The sequence below is a fragment of the Oncorhynchus mykiss genome, chromosome 31 (genome assembly GCF_013265735.2).
Source record: "Oncorhynchus mykiss isolate Arlee chromosome 31, USDA_OmykA_1.1, whole genome shotgun sequence".
Classification (NCBI taxonomy): Eukaryota; Metazoa; Chordata; class Actinopteri; order Salmoniformes; family Salmonidae; genus Oncorhynchus; species Oncorhynchus mykiss.
Genome location: NC_050571.1, coordinates 15,735,443 through 15,756,969, shown reverse-complemented (window position 1 = coordinate 15,756,969; position 21,527 = coordinate 15,735,443). Strand labels below are relative to the sequence as shown.

General features: G+C 47.1%; 1 protein-coding gene across 3 annotated transcripts in view; it reads left to right on the top strand.

The window, feature by feature from the left end:
• Nucleotides 1-21,527, top strand: part of LOC110504385 (glutamate receptor 1-like) — a 181,094-nt gene that overhangs the window by 56,726 nt on the left and 102,841 nt on the right. For all 3 annotated transcript variants that reach the window (XM_036969868.1, XM_036969866.1, XM_036969867.1), the window contains exons 3-4: nucleotides 6,176-6,415; nucleotides 15,557-15,741. In XM_036969868.1, the coding sequence (XP_036825763.1) occupies nucleotides 6,176-6,415; nucleotides 15,557-15,741 (425 nt within the window). The remainder of the gene's footprint in view (nucleotides 1-6,175; nucleotides 6,416-15,556; nucleotides 15,742-21,527) is intronic.

The window sequence follows — 21,527 nt, the reverse complement described above, 5'->3', positions numbered from 1 at the left end:
ACTCCACTGTTCTCTTTACTCTATATTCCAGTACTCCACTGTTCTCTTTACTCTATAGTCCAGTACTTCACTGTTCTCTTTACTCTATAGTCCAGTACTCCACTGTTCTCTTTACTCTATATTCCAGTAGTCTGCTGTTCGCTTTACTCTATAGTCCAGTACTCCACTGTTCTCTTTACTCTATAGTCCAGTAGTCTGCTGTTCGCTTTACTCTATAGTCCAGTACTCCACTGTTCTCTTTACTCTATAGTCCAGTACTCCACTGTTCTCTTTACTCTATATTCCAGTAGTCTGCTGTTCGCTTTACTCTATAGTCCAGTACTCCACTGTTCTCTTTACTCTATAGTCCAGTACTCCACTGTTCTCTTTACTCTATAGTCCAGTACTCCACTGTTCTCTTTACTCTATAGTCCAGTACTCCACTGTTCTCTTTACTCTATAGTCCAGTACTCCACTGTTCTCTTTACTCTATAGTCCAGTACTCCACTGTTCTCTTTACTCTATAGTCCAGTACTTCACTGTTCTCTTTACTCTATAGTCCAGTACTCCACTGTTCTCTTTACTCTATAGTCCAGTACTATGCTGTCCTCTTTACTCTATAGTCCAGTACTCCACTGTTCTCTTTACTCTATATTCCAGTACTCCACTGTTCTCTTTACTCTATAGTCCAGTACTTCACTGTTCTCTTTACTCTATAGTCCAGTACTCCACTGTTCTCTTTACTCTATAGTCCAGTACTATGCTGTCCTCTTTACTCTATAGTCCAGTACTCCACTGTTCTCTTTACTCTATAGTCCAGTACTTCACTGTTCTCTTTACTCTATAGTCCAGTACTCCACTGTTCTCTTTACTCTATAGTCCAGTACTATGCTGTCCTCTTTACTCTATAGTCCAGTACTCCACTGTTCTCTTTACTCTATAGTCCAGTACTCCACTGTTCTCTTTACTCTATATTCCAGTACTCCACTGTTCTCGTTACTCTATAGTCCAGTACTCCACTGTTCTCTTTACTCTATAGTCCAGTACTCCACTGTTCTCTTTACTCTATAGTCCAGTACTCTGTTCTCTTTACTATATAGTCCAGTACTCCACTGTTCTCTTTACTCTATAGTCCAGTACTATGCTGTTCTCTTTACTCTATAGTCCAGTACTCCACTGTTCTCTTTACTCTATAGTCCAGTACTCCACTGTTCTCTTTACTCTATATTCCAGTAGTCTGCTGTTCTCTTTACTCTATAGTCCAGTACTCCACTGTTCTCTTTACTCTATAGTCCAGTACTCCACTGTTCTCTTTACTCTATAGTCCAGTACTCCACTGCTCCCTGCTGTCTCTAAGGGTTTGTACTGGCCCTGCTGTCTCTAAGAGTCTGTACTGGTCCTGCTGTCTCTAAGGGTTTGGTACCGTACTGGTCCTGCTGTCTCTAAGGCGTTGTATTGGTCCTGCTGTCTCTAAGGGTTTGTACTGGTCCTGCTGTCTCTAAGGGTTTGTACTGGTCCTGCTGTCTCTAAGGGTTTATACTGGCCCTGCTGTCTCTAAGGGTTTATCCTGGTCCTGCTGTCTCTAAGGCTTTGTACTGGTCCTGCTGTCTCTAAGGGTTTGTACTGGCCCTGCTGTCTCTAAGGGTTTGTATTGGTCCTGCTGTCTCTAAGGGTTTGGTACTGTACTGGTCCTGCTGTCTCTAAGGGTTTGGTACTGTACTGGTCCTGCTGTCTCTAAGGGTTTGGTACTGTACTGGTCCTGCTGTCTCTAAGGGTTTGGTACTGTACTGGTCCTGCTGTCTCTAAGGGTTTGGTACTGTACTGGTCCTGCTGTCTCTAAGGGTTTGTATTGGTCCTGATGTGTCTAAGGGTTTGTATTGGTCCTGCTGTCTCTAAGGGTTTGGTACTGTACTGGTCCTGCTGTCTCTAAGGGTTTGGTACTGTACTGGTCCTGCTGTCTCTAAGGGTTTGTACTGGTCCTGCTGTCTCTAAGGGTTTGTATTGGTCCTGCTGTCTCTAAGGGTTTGTATTGGTCCTGCTGTCTCTAAGGGTTTGTATTGGTCCTGCTGTCTCTAAGGGTTTGTATTGGTCCTGCTGTCTCTTAAGGGTTTGTATTGGTCCTGCTGTATATAAGGGTTTGTATTGGTCCTGCTGTCTCTAAGGGTTTGTATTGGTCCTGCTGTCTGTAAGGGTTTGTATTGGTCCTGCTGTCTCTAAGGGTTTGGTACTGTACTGGTCCTGCTGTCTCTAAGGGTTTGGTACTGGTCCTGCTGTCTCTAAGGGTTTGTATTGGTCCTGCTGTCTCTAAGGGTTTGTATTGGTCCTGCTGTCTCTAAGGGTTTGTATTGGTCCTGCTGTCTCTAAGGGTTTGTATTGGTCCTGCTGTTTCTAAGGGTTTGTATTGGTCCTAAGGGTTTGTATTGTCTCTAAGGGTTTGTATTGGTCCTGCTGTCTGTAAGGGTTTCGTACTGTACTGGTCCTGCTGTCTCTAAGGGTTTGTATTGGTCCTGCTGTCTCTAAGGGTTTGTATTGGTCCTGCTGTCTCTAAGGGTTTGTATTGGTCCTGCTGTCTCTAAGGGTTTGTACTGGTCCTGCTGTCTCTAAGGGTTTGTATTTGTCCTGCTGTCTGTAAGGGTTTGTATTGGTCCTGCTGTCTCTAAGGGTTTGTATTGGTCCTGCTGTCTCTAAGGGTTTGTATTGGTCCTGCTGTCTCTAAGGGTTTGTACTGGTCCTGCTGTCTCTAAGGGTTTGTATTGGTCCTGCTGTCTCTAAGGGTTTGTATTGGTCCTGCTGTCTCTAAGGGTTTGTACTGGTCCTGCTGTCTCTAAGGGTTTGTACTGGTCCTGCTGTCTCTAAGGGTTTGTATTGGTCCTGCTGTCTCTAAGGGTTTGTATTGGTCCTGCTGTCTCTAAGGGTTTGTATTGGTCCTTCTGTCTCTAAGGGTTTGGTACTGTACTGGTCCTGCTGTCTCTAAGGGTTTGTATTGGTCCTGCTGTCTCTAAGGGTTTGTATTGGTCCTGCTGTCTCTAAGGGTTTGTATTGGTCCTGCTGTCTCTAAGGGTTTGTATTGGTCCTGCTGTCTGTAAGGGTTTGTATTGGTCCTGCTGTCTCTAAGGGTTTGTACTGGTCCTGCTGTCTGTAAGGGTTTGTATTGGTCCTGCTGTCTCTAAGGGTTTGTACTGGTCCTGCTGTCTCTAAGGGTTTGTATTGGTCCTGCTGTCTGTAAGGGTTTGTATTAGTCCTGCTGTCTCTAAGGGTTTGTACTGGTCCTGCTGTCTCTAAGGGTTTGTACTGGTCCTGCTGTCTCTAAGGGTTTGTATTGGTCCTGCTGTCTGTAAGGGTTTGTATTGGTCCTGCTGTCTCTAAGGGTTTGGTACTGTACTGGTCCTGCTGTCTCTAAGGGTTTGTATTGGTCCTGCTGTCTCTAAGGGTTTGTATTGGTCCTGCTGTCTGTAAGGGTTTGTATTGGTCCTGCTGTCTCTAAGGGTTTGTACTGGTCCTGCTGTCTCTAAGGGTTTGTATTAGTCCTGCTGTCTCTAAAGGTTTGTATTGGTCCTGCTGTCTCTAAGGGTTTGTACTGGTCCTGCTTTCTCTAAGGGTTTGTATTGGTCCTGCTGTCTCTAAGGGTTTGTATTGGTCCTGCTGTCTCTAAGGGTTTGTATTGGTCCTGCTGTCTGTAAGGGTTTGTATTTGTCCTGCTGTCTCTAAGCAAATAACTGGAGCAGCAGACTAATGGTCACTGATCATATCAATATGGATGATTTATAATAGCTGGCTTATCAGGTCATCATACCAGAAGAGATGAAGAGTGTGAATGGTTGAATGGTGAAACCAAGTCTTCCATTGGCTTTCTATTGAGGTGGTGGTGCAGTTATCTTGCCTTACAAAATGGCAGTAGAAACATGACATTTACAAGAGAGAGGGAATTAATAGCACAGCATCATGTGTACTAGTGTACTTTTTCAGTGTGACCATGGGAGTCGTCTGTTACTGTTTCTGAGTGTCCAGGTGCAAGTAGGCTAGTCTATTTCAGGGAGCGCTCCACGTAGGGTGAGTCACCATGCATTTGGAACACACACACACACACACACACACACACACACACACACACACACACACACACACACACACACACACACACACACACACACACACACACACACACACACACACACACACACACACACACACGTGGCCTGGAGAATGCTGTTCTTTCTACAGATGGGCAGGCCTACTGGGTAGCGGCCATCTATGTCTGTTCCCTCCACTCCCTCTCTCGGCCCCTCCCCTTGGCCCCTCCCCTCGCTCCCTCTCCTCTCTATAATCTGGCCCTAGGCTTTGAACAGGTTGAACAGGCTGGAGACTCAATCTGTTGGATGAATACAGAGGCACATGAGTCCTGGCCTACCCACAGACAAGGCATAGCAGAAAATCACCCAGTCCCAGACCAGACCAGAGCAGGCCAGACCTGAGAGGGCAAAGAGAGCAGCACACTGCCAGATCAGAGAGAGTAGAGATAGAGATGTGTTGTACTGTAGTGTAAAGAGAGCAGAGATAGCAGAGATAGAGATGTGTTGTACTGTAATGGAAAGAGAGCAGAGATAGCAGAGATAGAGATGTGATGTAGTGGAGTAGAAAGATAGCAGAGATATAGATGTGATGTAGTGGAGTAGAAAGAGAGCAGAGATAGCAGAGATAGAGATGTGTTGTACTGTAGTGTAAAGAGAGCAGAGATAGCAGAGATAGAGATGTGATGTACTGTAGTGGAAAGAGAGCAGAGATAGCAGAGATAGAGATGTGATGTACTGTAGTGGAAAGAGAGCAGAGATAGCAGAGATAGAGATGTGATGTAGTGGAGTAGAAAGAGAGCAGAGATAGAGATGTGATGTAGTGGAGTAGAAAAATAGCAGAGATAGCAGAGATAGAGATGTGATGTAGTGGAGTAGAAAGAGAGCAGAGATAGCAGAGATAGAGATGTGATGTAGTGGAGTAGAAAGATAGCAGAGATAGAGATGTGTTGTACTGTAGTGGAAAGAGAGCAGAGATAGCAGAGATAGAGATGTGATGTAGTGGAGTAGAAAGAGAGCAGAGATAGAGATGTGATGTAGTGGAGTAGAAAAATAGCAGACATAGCAGAGATAGAGATGTGATGTAGTGGAGTAGAAAGAGAGCAGAGATAGCAGAGATAGAGATGTGATGTAGTGGAGTAGAAAGATAGCAGAGATAGAGATGTGATGTAGTGGAGTAGAAAAATAGCAGAGATAGCAGAGATAGAGATGTGATGTAGTGGAGTAGAAAGAGAGCAGAGATAGCAGAGATAGAGATGTGATGTAGTGGAGTAGAAAGATAGCAGAGATAGCAGAGATAGAGATGTGATGTAGTGGAGTAGAAAAATAGCAGAGATAGCAGAGATAGAGATGTGATGTAGTGGAGTAGAAAGAGAGCAGAGATAGCAGAGATAGAGATGTGATGTAGTGGAGTAGAAAGATAGCAGAGATAGAGATGTGTTGTACTGTAGTGGAAAGAGAGCAGAGATAGCAGAGATAGAGATGTGATGTAGTGGAGTAGAAAGAGAGCAGAGATAGCAGAGATAGAGATGTGATGTAGTGGAGTAGAAAGAGAGCAGAGATAGCAGAGATAGAGATGTGATGTAGTGGAGTAGAAAGAGAGCAGAGATAGCAGAGAGAGCAGAGATAGAGATGTGATGTAGTAAAGATTTGTTTTCCATGCCAATATAGCCCCTTGAATTGAATTGAGAGAGCCCAGTGGAATAATTGACTCAGGGAATCATGAACACTGCTGACATGTCAGTGGAACCCAGAGGATGCATTGATTCATCTCTCCTCTCCTCGTGTCCATTCTTCACCATGTTCCACCTCTCACAGTAGACAGAATGCCCATCATGCTACCATGGTACCTACAGTTACCCTAATCTGCAGAATGTATCTTGCAATGTAACATTATGTTTTCAATCAACAGGTTTTGAAAATGTGAATCTAAATACGAGAAAGTCTAACAATGTCATCTCTCCCCTCCCCCTCCCTCTCCCCCCCTCCTCTCCCACTCTCTCCCTCCTCCTCGCCCTCCCTCTCCCTCCACCCTCCCGCCCCCCTCCTCTCCGTCTCTCCTTTTCTCTCACCACCCCCTCTCCACCTTCCTCTCTCTCTCTCCGTCTTCCCACTCTCCTTCCCCCCAGTCTGTTCCCAGTTCTCTAAAGGTGTCTATGCTATCATTGGCCTCTACGACAGGAAGACGGTCAACATGCTGATGTCGTTCTGCGGGGCGCTGCACGTGTGTTTTGTCACGCCTTCCTTCCCCATCGAGACGGCCAACCAGTTTGTGATCCAGCTGAGACCCGAGCTACAGGACACTCTGGTGGGGGTCATAGACCACTACGGATGGACCAAGTTCGTCTACATGTACAGTTCTGACTCCGGTGAGTAGAGGGGTCAAAGGTCAAATGATGTATTCACTGAATAGTGTCTGCATGTGAATGAATAGCTGTACAGTTGGCCTGGTTCTTCTGTCAACATAGTTTCTGGGACCATTCTGAAGAGGACAATGTAAAGGGAAATATCAGTGCCAGCTCAGTAGAGTTCTGGTTGGCCCTATAGTGTAAAAAGGGCATATCAACATCACAATGGTGCACAAATATAAGACATAACGGAACATTTTTTTTTTTTTTGTTAACTTTATTTAACCAGGCAAGTCAGTTAAGAACAAATTCTTATTTTCAATGACAGCCTATTCAGGGGCAGAACAACAGATTTGTACCTAGTCAGCTCTGGGATTTGAACTTGCAACCTTCCGGTTACTAGTCCAACACTCTAACCACTGCCGCCCCTACATATGCCATTTAGCAGAAACATACAGGCATACGATTATCCTGGCACTGCAAGCTGTACCAGCTGAGCTACAGAGGACCACAACATTACCATAAAGCACTACCACTGTCTGGTTTGTCAAGCTTGTCAAGGAGACCCAGTGACACGGTAGTGAAACAGAGTGATTTTCAGCTGACTATCCAGGCTAATAGACGGGGGAGTTACTGGAGGTTTGGTAGGATCGCTGGGTCACAGGGTATGACGTTCCAGGTAAGTTGCAGGAATAGCTTTAGAAATGGAACATGAATCTGTAAAAGCTGCTCGCTAGAGAACGTTGGACACACACACTCACACACACACAATACACACCTCCTGCACACAACACAACTCAAAGGTCCTGTCTTGTGCAAGACATCAGTCGTCATACCAACCACAGTTAGTCATTCACTGATTGCCATGGTGACAGCGGAGGGGTAAGGAGTTGCCATTGTGTCCTTTCACAATGAAAAGCCTTTTCAGCCACGACTCTAGGAAGCACCTGCATATGGAAAGTCAAAACTCACACAGACATATCGACCAGACACAGACTGAGAGAGGAAGAAGAGAGTCACACAGGGACAATCAACACTCACACAGACATATCGACCAGACACAGACTGAGAGAGGAAGAAGAGAGTCACACAGGGACAATCAACACTCACACAGACATATCGACCAGACACAGACTGAGAGAGGCAGAAGACAGTCACACAGGGACAGTCAACACTCACACAGACATATCGACCAGACACAGACTGAGAGAGGAAGAAGAGAGTCACACAGGGACAGTCAACACTCACACAGACATATCGACCAGACACAGACTGAGAGAGGCAGAAGACAGTCACACAGGGACAGTCAACACTCACACAGACATATCGACCAGACACAGGAAGAAGAGAGTCACACAGGGACAGTCAACACTCACACAGACATATCGACCAGACACAGGAAGAAGAGAGTCACACAGGGACAGACAACACAAACACAGACATATCGACCAGACACAGGAAGAAGAGAGTCACACAGGGACAGTCAACACTCACACAGACATATCGACCAGACACAGGAAGAAGAGAGTCACACAGGGACAGACAACACAAACACAGACATATCGACCAGACACAGGAAGAAGAGAGTCACACAGGGACAGTCAACACTCACACAGACATATCGACCAGACACAGGAAGAAGAGAGTCACACAGGGACAGACAACACAAACACAGACATATCGACCAGACACAGGAAGAAGAGAGTCACACAGGGACAGTCAACACTCACACAGACATATCGACCAGACACAGGAAGAAGAGAGTCACACAGGGACAGACAACACAAACACAGACATAATGATATATCACCCGGAGGAGAGAGTTGAACGTGTCTACCGTCTCTAATTTCGGTACACACAGCCCGTGTCCGGGTATTTGAAAAGCACATGTTTTAGTGGTTTGCTTTTCAGTGCAAACACACCCAGAGAAAAAAATGATGCACCTGTTCACACCAGGTGTGTTTTACCTCCGTCCCTCCCCCTCTCGCGCCTCCTCTCCCCTCTAGCCTACCCATAATGCTGTGCCATCTGTCCAAGGTGTTTAGTGTTTCAGAGCATAACTGTCAAGCTACACAAAACTATCTGCGTAAGCTGGCTGTGTGTGTGTGTGTGTGTGTGTGTGTGTGTGTGTGTTGTGACTGCTGAGTGATGTAACACTCTTTGAAATAAAGCCAGATAAATGCCAACTGTGAGACCTTGGTAAACTGTCACTCTGTCAGTCTGGCTGGACACATAACAGGACTGTGACAGAGGTGATTGGTCCTTGTGATGCATAGTAGCCATGATAGTTAGTGCAACTACTCATGTCCAATGATCCCTTCATCGGCCAGTGAGGGACTGCAGGGCCATTAACCCTGCTGTTTGTATGTTGTTGTGTGGGGATGTGTGTGTGTATGTGTGATAAACCCTGCTGTTTGTATGTGTGACGAACCCTGCTGTTTGTATGTTGTTGTGTGGGTTTGTGTGTGTGTATGTGTGACTAACCCTGCTGTTTGTATGTTGTTGTGTGGGTTTGTGTGTGTGTATGTGTGATTAACCCTGCTGTTTGTATGTTGTTGTGTGGGTTTGTGTGTGTGTATGTGTGACTAACCCTGCTGTTTGTATGTTGTTGTGTGGGTTTGTGTGTGTGTATGTGTGATTAACCCTGCTGTTTGTATGTTGTTGTGTGGGTTTGTGTGTGTGTATGTGTGACTAACCCTGCTGTTTGTATGTTGTTGTGTGGGTTTGTGTGTGTGTATGTGTGACTAACCCTGCTGTTTGTATGTTGTTGTGTGGGTTTGTGTGTGTGTATGTGTGATTAACCCTGCTGTTTGTATGTTGTTGTGTGGGTTTGTGTGTTTGTATGTGTGATTAACCCTGCTGTTTGTATGTTGTTGTGTGGGTTTGTGTGTGTGTATGTGTGACTAACCCTGCTGTTTGTATGTTGTTGTGTGGGTTTGTGTGTGTGTATGTGTGACTAACCCTGCTGTTTGTATGTTGTTGTGTGGGTTTGTGTGTGTGTATGTGTGATTAACCCTGCTGTTTGTATGTTGTTGTGTGGGTTTCTGTGTGTGTATGTGTGATTAACCCTGCTGTTTGTATGTTGTTGTGTGTGTGCATGTGTGGCGTGTATGTATGTGTGTGTAAGGTCAATAAACCCCCGTAGTAATTGAGTGATGGAATTGAGGGTTCTGGAATCCATATCATCATCCATATTGCCTCCTGTTGCCTGGATACTATTCTCCAGCTGTGTGTCCAAAGGGTTATTTTAAGCCTGTAAGAAAAACATGTGTTTGTGCGACTATAGTGTGTGTGTTTCTTCTGGTAGGGTGTGTGTGTATGTGTCTGTGTGCCTGCAGGTCTTCAGGTCGTTGTAGATGGCACTTTGTTCCTTATCACAGGGCTAAATAGAGATATGCAGACAGGCATCTTTGTCAGTGTAGATGAAAGCAGTCTGTGTTTAGTCCCCGGGAGGGCTCTGCCTCCTTGGTATGCTGATTGGGAGATTCTCCATCCATTGGTATGTAGGGCTGGATGTGGATTCAAGTTGAATGCCTGGGGGAGAGACTTACGTAGCCATACATTTATGTATACCTGTACATTCTGTGTGTTCATGCAGGTTTTCCTGTTGCTCACATTTCAGCACCTTGGCATTCAAAAAGACTCTTTGTTTATTTCATATTACCATCTGTCTACACAGCCCAAAAAGCTTTATGGTCTAATACATTTACAACTTCTCTTTACAAATATTACTTTTTAAGTGCTGGAGAGATGGTCTGCGTCCCAAATGGCACCCTATTTCCTAAAGTAGTGCACAATAAAGGGAATGGGGACACAGCACGAGTGAAAGCAGGGATACATCTCTCTGAGTTTTGCCATTTTCTTGCAGTCGCAGGGATTTTAATACCATTTTCACCCAGGATGACACCTGTGTAGATGTGCTATTAAGCAACTGTCGGTAACTAAAGACATGTAAATGTCCATTAAAACCCTCATAAATGATATTTACAAAATGGTCTTTCAAAAAAGTTAATATTCTCTCTCTCTCTCGCTCTCACTCTCTCTCTCCCCTCTCTCGCTCTCTCCTCTCTCGCACTCTCTTGCTCTCTCCTCTCTCGCACTCTCTTGCTCTCTCCTCTCTCTCATTCTCTTGCTCTCTCCCCCTGCTCTCTCTCTGCTCTCGCTCTGCTCTCTCTCCCCCTGCTCTCTCTCTGCTCTCGCTCTGCTCTCTCTCCCCCTGCTCTCTCTCTCTCTCGATCTGCTCTCTCCCCCTGCTCTCTCTCTCGATCTGCTCTCTCTCTCTCTCTCTCTCTCTCTCTCTCTCTTGCTCTCCCTGCTCTCTCTACCCTCTTGCTCTCCCTGCTCTCTCTACCCTCTCGCTCTCCCTGCTCTCTTCTCCCACGTGTCGGTACCTCCATGTGTTAGTCAAGTTAGTTCTTATGAGGGCCAGATTCCAACAGAAAGTTGAGCAGGAAAATATAGTGTTTTCTGTCTCAAACTATACCTTGAAACAGAGGAGTTGACAGTTGTTCTGAAACTAACCATTCTGAAACAGAGGAGTTGGCCATGGTCCTGAAACGAACCACTCTGAAACAGAGGAGTTGGCCATGGTCCTGAAACTAACCTCTCAGAAACTGAGGAGTTGGCCATGGTCCTGAAACTAACCACTCTGAAACACAGGAGTTGGCCATGGTCCTGAAACGAACCATTCTAAAACAGAGGAGTTGGCCATGGTCCTGAAACGAACCACTCTGAAACAGAGGAGTTGGCCATGGTCCTGAAGCGAACCACTTTGAAACAGAGGAGTTGACAGTTGTCCTGAAACGAACCACTCTGAAACAGAGGAGTTGACAGTGGTAAACAGAGGAGTTGACAGTGGTCCTGAGTAGAAGCTCCCTTTATGGTGTTCTCTGCTGTACATAGCAATCAATAGTTTGTGACTGACTGCTGGGTTTGAAACCAGGTCTTCTGAACACAATAGGACTGTATTAGCCCACTGAACAAAAGCCTAGCCACACTATCCCTCTACTTCTTAGTTTTTCGTTCAGATTTTGTGATTTGTATTAATCCATTTTAGCCATAGTAAAGTTGCTATGAATCTCCAGTTGTCATGTAGGTATCGACCCTGACATAAAGACAAGACAGGCACCATGAATCGTGTAGATTGGGTGGATCAAGGCAGCATCTGTCTGTAGTAAATGGGCATGACATTTTAGTCATTTAGCAGACACTTATCCAGAGCTACTTACAGTTAGTGCATTGATCTGAAGAGAACTAGGTGGGACAACCACATATCTCAGTCATAGCAAGTCAATTTTTCCTGAATAAAGTAGCTATCAGTGGAGTCAGGGCTAGAAAGGGGAGGGGGAGGGGGGTCAAGTGCAAGTGCTGGTTCAGGCGAGGAGGGGGATTATTTAAGGTACTGTTTGAAGAGGTAGGGTTTCAGATGTTTCCAGAATATGGGCAGGGACTCTGCTGTTCTAGCTTCAGGGGGAAGCTGGTTCCACCATTGGGGTGCTGGGACAGAGAAGAGCTTGGACTGGGCTGAGCGGGAGCTGCCCTTCCGTAGGGGTGGGAGGGCCAAGAGACCTGAGGTGAGTGTAGGGTTTCAGATGTTTCCAGAAGATGGGCAGGGACTCTGCTGTTCTAGCTTCAGGGGGAAGCTGGTTCCAACATTGGGGTGCTGGGACAGAAAAGAGCTTGGACTGGGCTGAGCGGGAGCTGCCCTTCCGTAGGGGTGGGAGGGCCAAGAGACCTGAGGTGGCACAACGGAGTGCTCGGGTTGGGGTAGGGATGGGCAGTTCCTCTTGTAAGCACCATGGTCTTGTAGTAGATGTGAGCTTTGACTGGAAGCCAGTGGAGTGTGTGGAGGAGCAGGGTGACATGAGAAAATCAGGTGGGCTGCAGCGTTCTGCAGGGGTTTGATGGCACAAGCGAGGAGCCTAGCCAACCGTGAGTTGCAGATGCTGTGGAGCATGCACTCTGGGAGGGAGACACTGTGGAGTTATCAACCATGATGGAGAGATCTTTGAGTGGGCAGACCTTCCCCGGGAGGAAGAGAAGCTCCGCCGTGTCGAAGTTGAGCTTGAGGTGGTGGGCCAACATCCAACTTGAGATATCAAGTGTCACAAACCCCCTTAAAACCGCTTCTCAACCTGTCCTCTAAACCATCCAATGGAGCCAGACAACTATCACCTTTCACCATAACTCTGACTAGTTAGACAGCCAGACATCTATCACCTTTCACCATAACTCTGACTAGTTAGACAGCCAGACATCTATCACCTTTCACCATAACTCTGACTAGTTAGTCAGCCAGACACCTTTCACCATAACTCTGACTAGTTAGACAGCCAGACATCTATCACCTTTCACCATAACTCTGACTAGTTAGTCAGCCAGACACCTTTCACCATAACTCTGACTAGTTAGACAGCCAGACATCTATCACCTTTCACCATAACTCTGACTAGTTAGTCAGCCAGACACCTTTCACCATAACTCTGACTAGTTAGACAGCCAGACATCTATCACCTTTCACCATAACTCTGACTAGTTAGTCAGCCAGACACCTTTCACCATAACTCTGACTAGTTAGACAGCCAGACATCTATCACCTTTCACCATAACTCTGACTAGTTAGACAGCCAGACATCTATCACCTTTCACCATAACTCTGACTAGTTAGACAGCCAGACATCTATCACCTTTCACCATAACTCTGACTAGTTAGACAGCCAGACATCTATCACCTTTCACCATAACTCTGACTAGTTAGTCAGCCAGACACCTTTCATCCATAACTCTGACTAGTTAGACATCCAGACATCTATCACCTTTCACCATAACTCTGACTAGTTAGACAGCCAGACATCTATCACCTTTCACCATAACTCTGACTAGTTAGACAGCCAGACATCTATCACCTTTCACCATAACTCTGACTAGTTAGACAGCCAGACATCTATCACCTTTCACCATAACTCTGACTAGTTAGACAGCCAGACATCTATCACCTTTCACCATAACTCTGACTAGTTAGACACACCAACAACCCTGCTCCAAACATGGCACGTGAAATATGTAAAGAGGGTCATATGTATGTATCAGACAGTCTCACCAAGAACAGAGGTTGCATACAAAAATGACATTTCTGATTATTCTCTCTAGTGTAGTTGTGATTGGCTGGGTGGAATATTAGCTTAGCTTATAATGTAATTGGTGTAATTCAGTATTTGCTTCAGTAATGGCCGCCGCTCTGCTGCATGTAAAATATTTGTTTACCTCCTGGAACAACTGTCTCTCCCCTCCCAGGAGGATTCTGATTAGTCTAACATGATACTGTGTGTTTGTGTGTGGCTCCCACACTCTTTATCTGCAGCCATGATCGATGCATTCCCTAATCGCGTCTTATTTCCTGTCCCTGTGTGTTCTCCCATGATGCTCCCTAGCCTGTTCCCCCATTATGCTTTAGATGCTTTTAGCCTATGGGGACAGCTTAATGGAGTGGCCTGGGTGTAATTGGTGCCTCTGAGGGTCTGTGTGCATTTGCGTGGATGTCTGGGTGTGTGTGTCCAGGGCCAGCCCTAGCCTTGAGCCTTGAGCTTTGGTTGTGGGGCCCCCACCTTGGGGCAAAACATTTTAGTGGCTCCCCTCTTGACGACAGAGAGAAAAGTTTACCATTAATTTCCTTCAATTCTACACATTTTTGCCACGGGCCGTAGAGAAAATGTTGCATATTTATTACACATCTCATGCAATTCTACTAATTTTGCTATTGTTTTAGTTTTACAGATAATTTTCTGCAATTCTACACATTTCTTAATGACTTATGCCATGTTAATATGATATCTGAGTGAGAATTACGAACAAAATCAATAGGGAGCCTCTGGACGTCAGGGCCCCTGGGCATGTGTACTGCGTGCCCGGTTAGTATTCGTCCATGATTTAGTTTAGATAGCTGGCTAGACTAATTGACTAATCTAATAAATGTTTGCTGACAGGGCTAATTGAGTGACTGTCAGTGACTGAAAAAACAAGAGAAAAACTGCTGATGCACAAACACATTTTGAAATTGTACCTGGTGTATTTTACAATTCTTACTCTCAATAGTAAGCTGAGACCCCGTCTGAGTTCCTAAAACAATAAAAGCTTATGCCTGGGGCCGGCCCTGTGTGTGTGTGTGTGTGTGTGTGTGTGTGTGTGTGTGTGTGTGTGTGTGTGTGTGTGTGTGTGTGTGTGTGTGTGTGTGTGTGTGTGTGTGTGTGTGTGTGTGTGTCTGTGAGTGTGTGTTTGTGTGTGTGTGTGTGTGTGGAGGGATTATTCAGAGTAGCAAGGAGTGCTGTAACATCATACCTGTACATGGCATCTCAGTCATCATAATGAACTATCCCTCTGGAGACGGTAATCATATATTACATTGCTGTGCTGTCAGAAAGTCATTTGATGGATTGTCCTACTGTATGTTAGCATGACAGATGTATTACTGATGGATAGTCCTACTGTATGTTAGCATGACAGATGTATTACTGATGGATAGTCCTACTGTATGTTAGCATGACAGATGTATTATTGATGGATAGTCCTACTGTATGTTATCATGACAGATGTATTACTGATGGATAGTCCTACTGTATGTTAGCATGACAGATGTATTACTGATGGATAGTCCTACTGTATGTTAGCATGACAGATGTATTACTGATGGATAGTCCTACTGTATGTTAGCATGACAGATTTATTACTGATGGATAGTCCTACTGTATGTTAGCATGACAGATGTATTACTGATGGATAGTCCTACTGTATGTTAGCATGACAGATGTGTTACTGATGGATAGTCCTACTGTATGTTAGCATGACATATGTATTACTGATGGATAGTCCTACTGTATGTTAGCATGACAGATGTATTACTGATGGATAGTCCTACTGTATGTTAGCATGACAGATGTATTACTGATGGATAGTCCTACTGTATGTTAGCATGACATATGTATTACTGATGGATAGTCCTACTGTATGTTAGCATGACAGATGTATTATTGATGGATAGTCCTATTGTATGTTATTATGACAGATTGATGGATAGTCCAGGCCAGGGCATTTTGGGAATATGATTTTGGAACACAGCCATAGTTCACCTCTAACCCCTGACCTCTGACTTTTGCCCCTGACTTGTAGGCCTGTCTGTGCTGCAGAAGGTCCTGGACACGGCTGCTGAAAGGAGCTGGCTGGTGACGTCTGTCAACGTAGAGACCATGACGGAGGCCTCATTCCTCAAGGTGTTTCAAGACCTGGACAAGAGGAAGGAGGGACAGATCATCATTGACTGTGAGACCGAAAGACTCACCTCCATCCTCAAAAAGGTAACAAGGGATTGAGAGACTCACCTCATCCTCAAAACGATAACGAGAGACTGAGAGACTCACCTCATCCTCAAAAAGTTAATGAGAGACTGAGAGACTCACCTCATCCTCAAAACGATAACGAGAGACTGAGAGACTCACCTCATCCTCAAAAATGTAATGAGAGACTCACCTCATCCTCAAAACGATAACGAGAGACTGAGAGACTCACCTCATCCTCAAAAAGGGAATGAGAGACTGAGAGACTCATCTCATCCTCAAAACGATAACGAGAGACTGAGAGACTCACCTCATCCTCAATAAGGTAATGAGAGACTGAGAGACTCACCTCATCCTCAAAAAGGTAATGAGAGACTGAGAGACTCACCTCATCCTCAAAAATGTAATGAGAGACTGAGAGATTGAGCCAGTCATCTTCATCGCTAGTATTGGGCTAGTATTGGGCTAGTAATGGGCTAGTAATGGGCTAGTAATAGGCTAGTATTGGGCTAGTCATGGGCTAGTAATGGGCTAGTAATGGGCTAGTATTGGGCTAGTATTGGGCTAGTAATGGGCTAGTAATGGGCTAGTAATGGGCTAGTATTGGGCTAGTAATGGGCTAGTAATGGGCTAGTAATGGGCTAGTAATGGGCTAGTAATGGGCTAGTATTGGGCTAGTAATGGGCTAGTAATGGGCTAGTATTGGGCTAGTATTGGGCTAGTAATGGGCTAGTAATGGGCTAGTAATGGGCTAGTATTGGGCTAGTATTGGGCTAGTAATGGGCTAGTAATGGCAAAAATGGCAAGCAGTGGTCCATGATTCGGCTGCCATACATAAGCCAGAACTTTGACAGATCTGGGTCAGCCAGAACTTTGACAGATCTGGGTCAGCCAGAACTGGATTCACATAAAAATGCTGTGCGAATTAAAAAAGTGGGCTTGATATGTGCCATCGTAATTTTGCTTTCTGTGAATTAAAATAAATCCAGACATTTAAAAAAGCATTGCTCTGTTGCACGTGTGACATAATTTAAATAAATACCACATAGCCAGCAAAAGAGGGGAGAGAGAAAGACAGAGAGTAATAACAAGAGATAGAAGAGAAGGTAAAAGAGGCAGGTTGATGTTTATTGTCAAGAATCTTCCGCTTGATAGGCCAGCTGTAAAGTCAAAATGGGCTATATCATAAAAATGTGTAAAAACAAAAATGAGCTTTTTGGTTGTTATTTAAGGTTAAAGTTAAGGTTAGCCATTAGGGTTAGAAGTGTGGTTCAGGTTAGGGTTAAGGTAAGGGTTAGGTTAGGGTTTCAGACTTTATGACTTTGTGGTTGTGCCTATTTTGTAGAGCTGCCTCCAGGGCATGTTTCCTGACAAGAAAGGCCAACCTGTGGAAGAGATGATCCTCCCAGGCAGTGGTCCGGTCTAGTTTATTAGTCTCAGTGTATTACAGACAGGATATATAGATACGGTTAGGTTGACATTTGGAGCTGAAGAGAAACACTTACTCTCCACGCTACTGCTGCCTGGGAAGGGTGTATCCCGGCATAGCAATTAATGACACACACACACACACACACACACACACACACACACACACACACACACACACACACACACACACACACACACACACACACACACACACAGGGATGCCCTTAATGATACATGCACACACGCTCACACACAAACACACACGCACCACTACCCCACTCACTCCCCCATACTTATGCATCCTTCCCCCTCCCACACACAGATACACACAGAAAGAACAGAGACCTCTATCCCCTCTCTCTCCTCCAACGCTTGGCTCTAGCTGTGTGAAGGCAGTGTCTGTTGTGTGAGTGTGTGTGAGTGTTATTGATGACCTGGTGTCCACACTTAAGGTAGTTTCATCACTTCTCACCAGTTTACAGCAGCTGAGCCACAGCAGTTCTCCGCTCAGACAGACTCCATCCATCACAGAGGTCTGCACCCTGCTCTATTGCAGCCTGTTTGTTATACACACGCACAGGGACCCACACGTGCACACACAGACACATATACATATGCAGGCACCCAAATGTTAGCATGAACATATCATTCCAAAATCATGCGCGTTAATATGGAGTTGGTCCCCCCCTTCGCTGCTATAACAGCCTCCACTCTTCTGGGAAGACTTTCCACTAGATGTTGGAACATTGCTGCAGGGACTTGCTTCCATTCAGCCACAAGAATTAGTGAGGTCGGCACTGATGTTGGGCGATTATGCCTGGCTCGATGTTGGGCGATTACGCCTGGCTCGATGTTGGGCGATTATGCCTGGCTCAATATTGGGCGATTACGCCTGGCTCGATGTTGGGCGATTATGCCTGGCTCGATGTTGGGCGATTACGCCTGGCTCGATGTTGGGCGATTATGCCTGGCTCGATGTTGGCCGATTAGGCCTGGCTCGATGTTGGGCGATTGTGCCTGGCTCGATATTGGGCGATTACGCCTGGTTCGATGTTGGCCGATTAGGCCTGGCTCGATGTTGGCCGATTAGGCCTGGCTCGATGTTGGGCGATTAGGCCTGGCTCGATGTTGGGCGATTGTGCCTGGCTCGATGTTGGGCGATTAGGCCTGGCTCGATGTTGGGCGATTTTGCCTGGCTCGATGTTGGGTGATTAGGCCTGGCTCGATGTTGGGCGATTAGGCCTGGCTCGATGTTGGGCGATTAGGCCTGGCTCGATGTTGGCCGATTGTGCCTGGCTCGATGTTGGGCGATTAGGCCTGGCTCGATGTTGGGCGATTAGGCCTGGCTCGATGTTGGGCGATTAGGCCTGGCTCGATGTTGGGCGATTGTGCCTGGCTCGATGTTGGGCGATTAGGCCTGGCTCGATGTTGGGCGATTAGGCCTGGCTCGATGTTGGGCGATTGTGCCTGGCTCGATGTTGGGCAATTAGGCCTGGCTCGATGTTGGGCGATTAGGCCTGGCTCGATGTTGGGCGATTAGGCCTGGCTCGATGTTGGGCGATTAGGCCTGGCTCGATGTTGGGCGATTGTGCCTGGCTCGATGTTGGGCGATTAGGCCTGGCTCGATGTTGGGCGATTAGGCCTGGCTCGATGTTGGCCGATTAGGCCTGGCTCGATGTTGGGCGATTAGGCCTGGCTCGATGTTGGCCGATTAGGCCTGGCTCGATGTTGGGCGATTATGCCTGGCTCGATGTTGGGCGATTACGCCTGGCTCGATGTTGGGCGATTATGCCTGGCTCAATATTGGGCGATTACGCCTGGCTCGATGTTGGGCGATTATGCCTGGCTCGATGTTGGGCGATTACGCCTGGCTCGATGTTGGGCGATTATGCCTGGCTCGATGTTGGCCGATTAGGCCTGGCTCGATGTTGGGCGATTGTGCCTGGCTCGATATTGGGCGATTACGCCTGGTTCGATGTTGGCCGATTAGGCCTGGCTCGATGTTGGCCGATTAGGCCTGGCTCGATGTTGGGCGATTAGGCCTGGCTCGATGTTGGGCGATTGTGCCTGGCTCGATGTTGGGCGATTAGGCCTGGCTCGATGTTGGGCGATTTTGCCTGGCTCGATGTTGGGTGATTAGGCCTGGCTCGATGTTGGGCGATTAGGCCTGGCTCGATGTTGGGCGATTAGGCCTGGCTCGATGTTGGCCGATTGTGCCTGGCTCGATGTTGGGCGATTAGGCCTGGCTCGATGTTGGGCGATTAGGCCTGGCTCGATGTTGGGCGATTAGGCCTGGCTCGATGTTGGGCGATTGTGCCTGGCTCGATGTTGGGCGATTAGGCCTGGCTCGATGTTGGGCGATTAGGCCTGGCTCGATGTTGGGCGATTGTGCCTGGCTCGATGTTGGGCAATTAGGCCTGGCTCGATGTTGGGCGATTAGGCCTGGCTCGATGTTGGGCGATTAGGCCTGGCTCGATGTTGGGCGATTAGGCCTGGCTCGATGTTGGGCGATTGTGCCTGGCTCGATGTTGGGCGATTAGGCCTGGCTCGATGTTGGGCGATTAGGCCTGGCTCGATGTTGGCCGATTAGGCCTGGCTCGATGTTGGGCGATTAGGCCTGGCTCGATGTTGGGCGATTGTGCCTGGCTCGATGTTGGGCAATTAGGCCTGGCTCGATGTTGGGCGATTAGGCCTGGCTCGATGTTGGGCGATTAGGCCTGGCTCGATGTTGGGCGATTAGGCCTGGCTCGATGTTGGGCGATTGTGCCTGGCTCGATGTTGGGCGATTAGGCCTGGCTCGATGTTGGGCGATTAGGCCTGGCTCGATGTTGGGCGATTGTGCCTGGCTCGATGTTGGGCAATTAGGCCTGGCTCGATGTTGGGCGATTAGGCCTGGCTCGATGTCGGGCGATTTTGCCTGGCTCGATGTTGGGTGATTAGGCCTGGCTCGATGTTGGGCGATTAGGCCTGGCTCGATGTTGGGCGATTAGGCCTGGCTCGATGTTGGCCGATTGTGCCTGGCTCGATGTTGGGCGATTAGGCCTGGCTCGATGTTGGGCGATTAGGCCTGGCTCGATGTTGGGCGATTAGGCCTGGCTCGATGTTGGGCGATTGTGCCTGGCTCGATGTTGGGCGATTAGGCCTGGCTCGATGTTGGGCGATTAGGCCTGGCTCGATGTTGGGCGATTGTGCCTGGCTCGATGTTGGGCAATTAGGCCTGGCTCGATGTTGGGCGATTAGGCCTGGCTCGATGTTGGGCGATTAGGCCTGGCTCGATGTTGGGCATTTAGGCCTGGCTCGATGTTGGGCATTTAGGCCTGGCTCGATGTTGGGCATTTAGGCCTGGCTCGATGTTGGGCGATTCAGTTCATCCCGAAGATGTTCGATGGAGTTGTAATGCAGTCAAGTTCTTCCACACTGATCTCAACAAACCATTTCTTTATGGACCTCGCTTTGTCCACAGGGGCATTGTCATGCTGAAACAGGAAAGGGCCTTCCCCAAACTGTTGTCACAAAGTTGGAAGCACAGAATCGTCTTGAATGTTATGGTATGCTGTAGTATTAAGATTTCCCTTTACTGGAACTAATGGGCCTAGCATGAACCATGAAAAACAGCCCCAGACCGTTGTTCCTTCTTCAACAAACTTTACAGTTGGCCCTATGCATTGGGGCAGGTAGCGTTCTCCTGGCATCCACCAAACGCAGACTCGTCCGTCAGACTGCGAGATAGTGTAGCATGATTCATCACGACAGAGAACGTGTTTCCACTGCTTCAATGGCGGCAAACATTACACCACTCCAGCCAACACTTGGCATTGACATGGTGATCTTAAGCTTGTGGCTGCTCGGCCACAGAAACCCATTTCATGAAGCTCCCGACGAACAGTTATTGTGCTGATGTTGCTCCCCAGTGTCTTGGGTATCAGTATCTTTAGGCCTCGTGTCTCTCCATCATCTTCTCCCAGTCTTGGGTATCAGTATCTCTAGGCCTCGTGCCTCTCCATCATCTTCCCCCAGTCTTGGGTATCAGTATCTCTAGGCCTTGTGCCTCTCCATCATCTTCCCCCAGTGTCTTGGGTATCAGTGTCCCTAGGCCTCGTGCCTCTCCGTCATCTTCCCCCAGTCTTGGGTATCAGTATCTCTAGGCCTCGTGCCTCTCCATCATCTTCTCCCAGTCTTGGGTATCAGTATCTCTAGGCCTCGTGCCTCTCCATCATCTTCCCCCAGTGTCTTGGGTATCAGTATCTTTAGGCCTCGTGCCTCTCCATCATCTTCCCCCAGTCCTGGGTATCAGTGTCTCTAGGCCTCGTGCCTCTCCATAATTTTTCCCCAGTCTTGGGTATCAGTGTCTCTAGGCCTCGTGCCTCTCCTCGCCG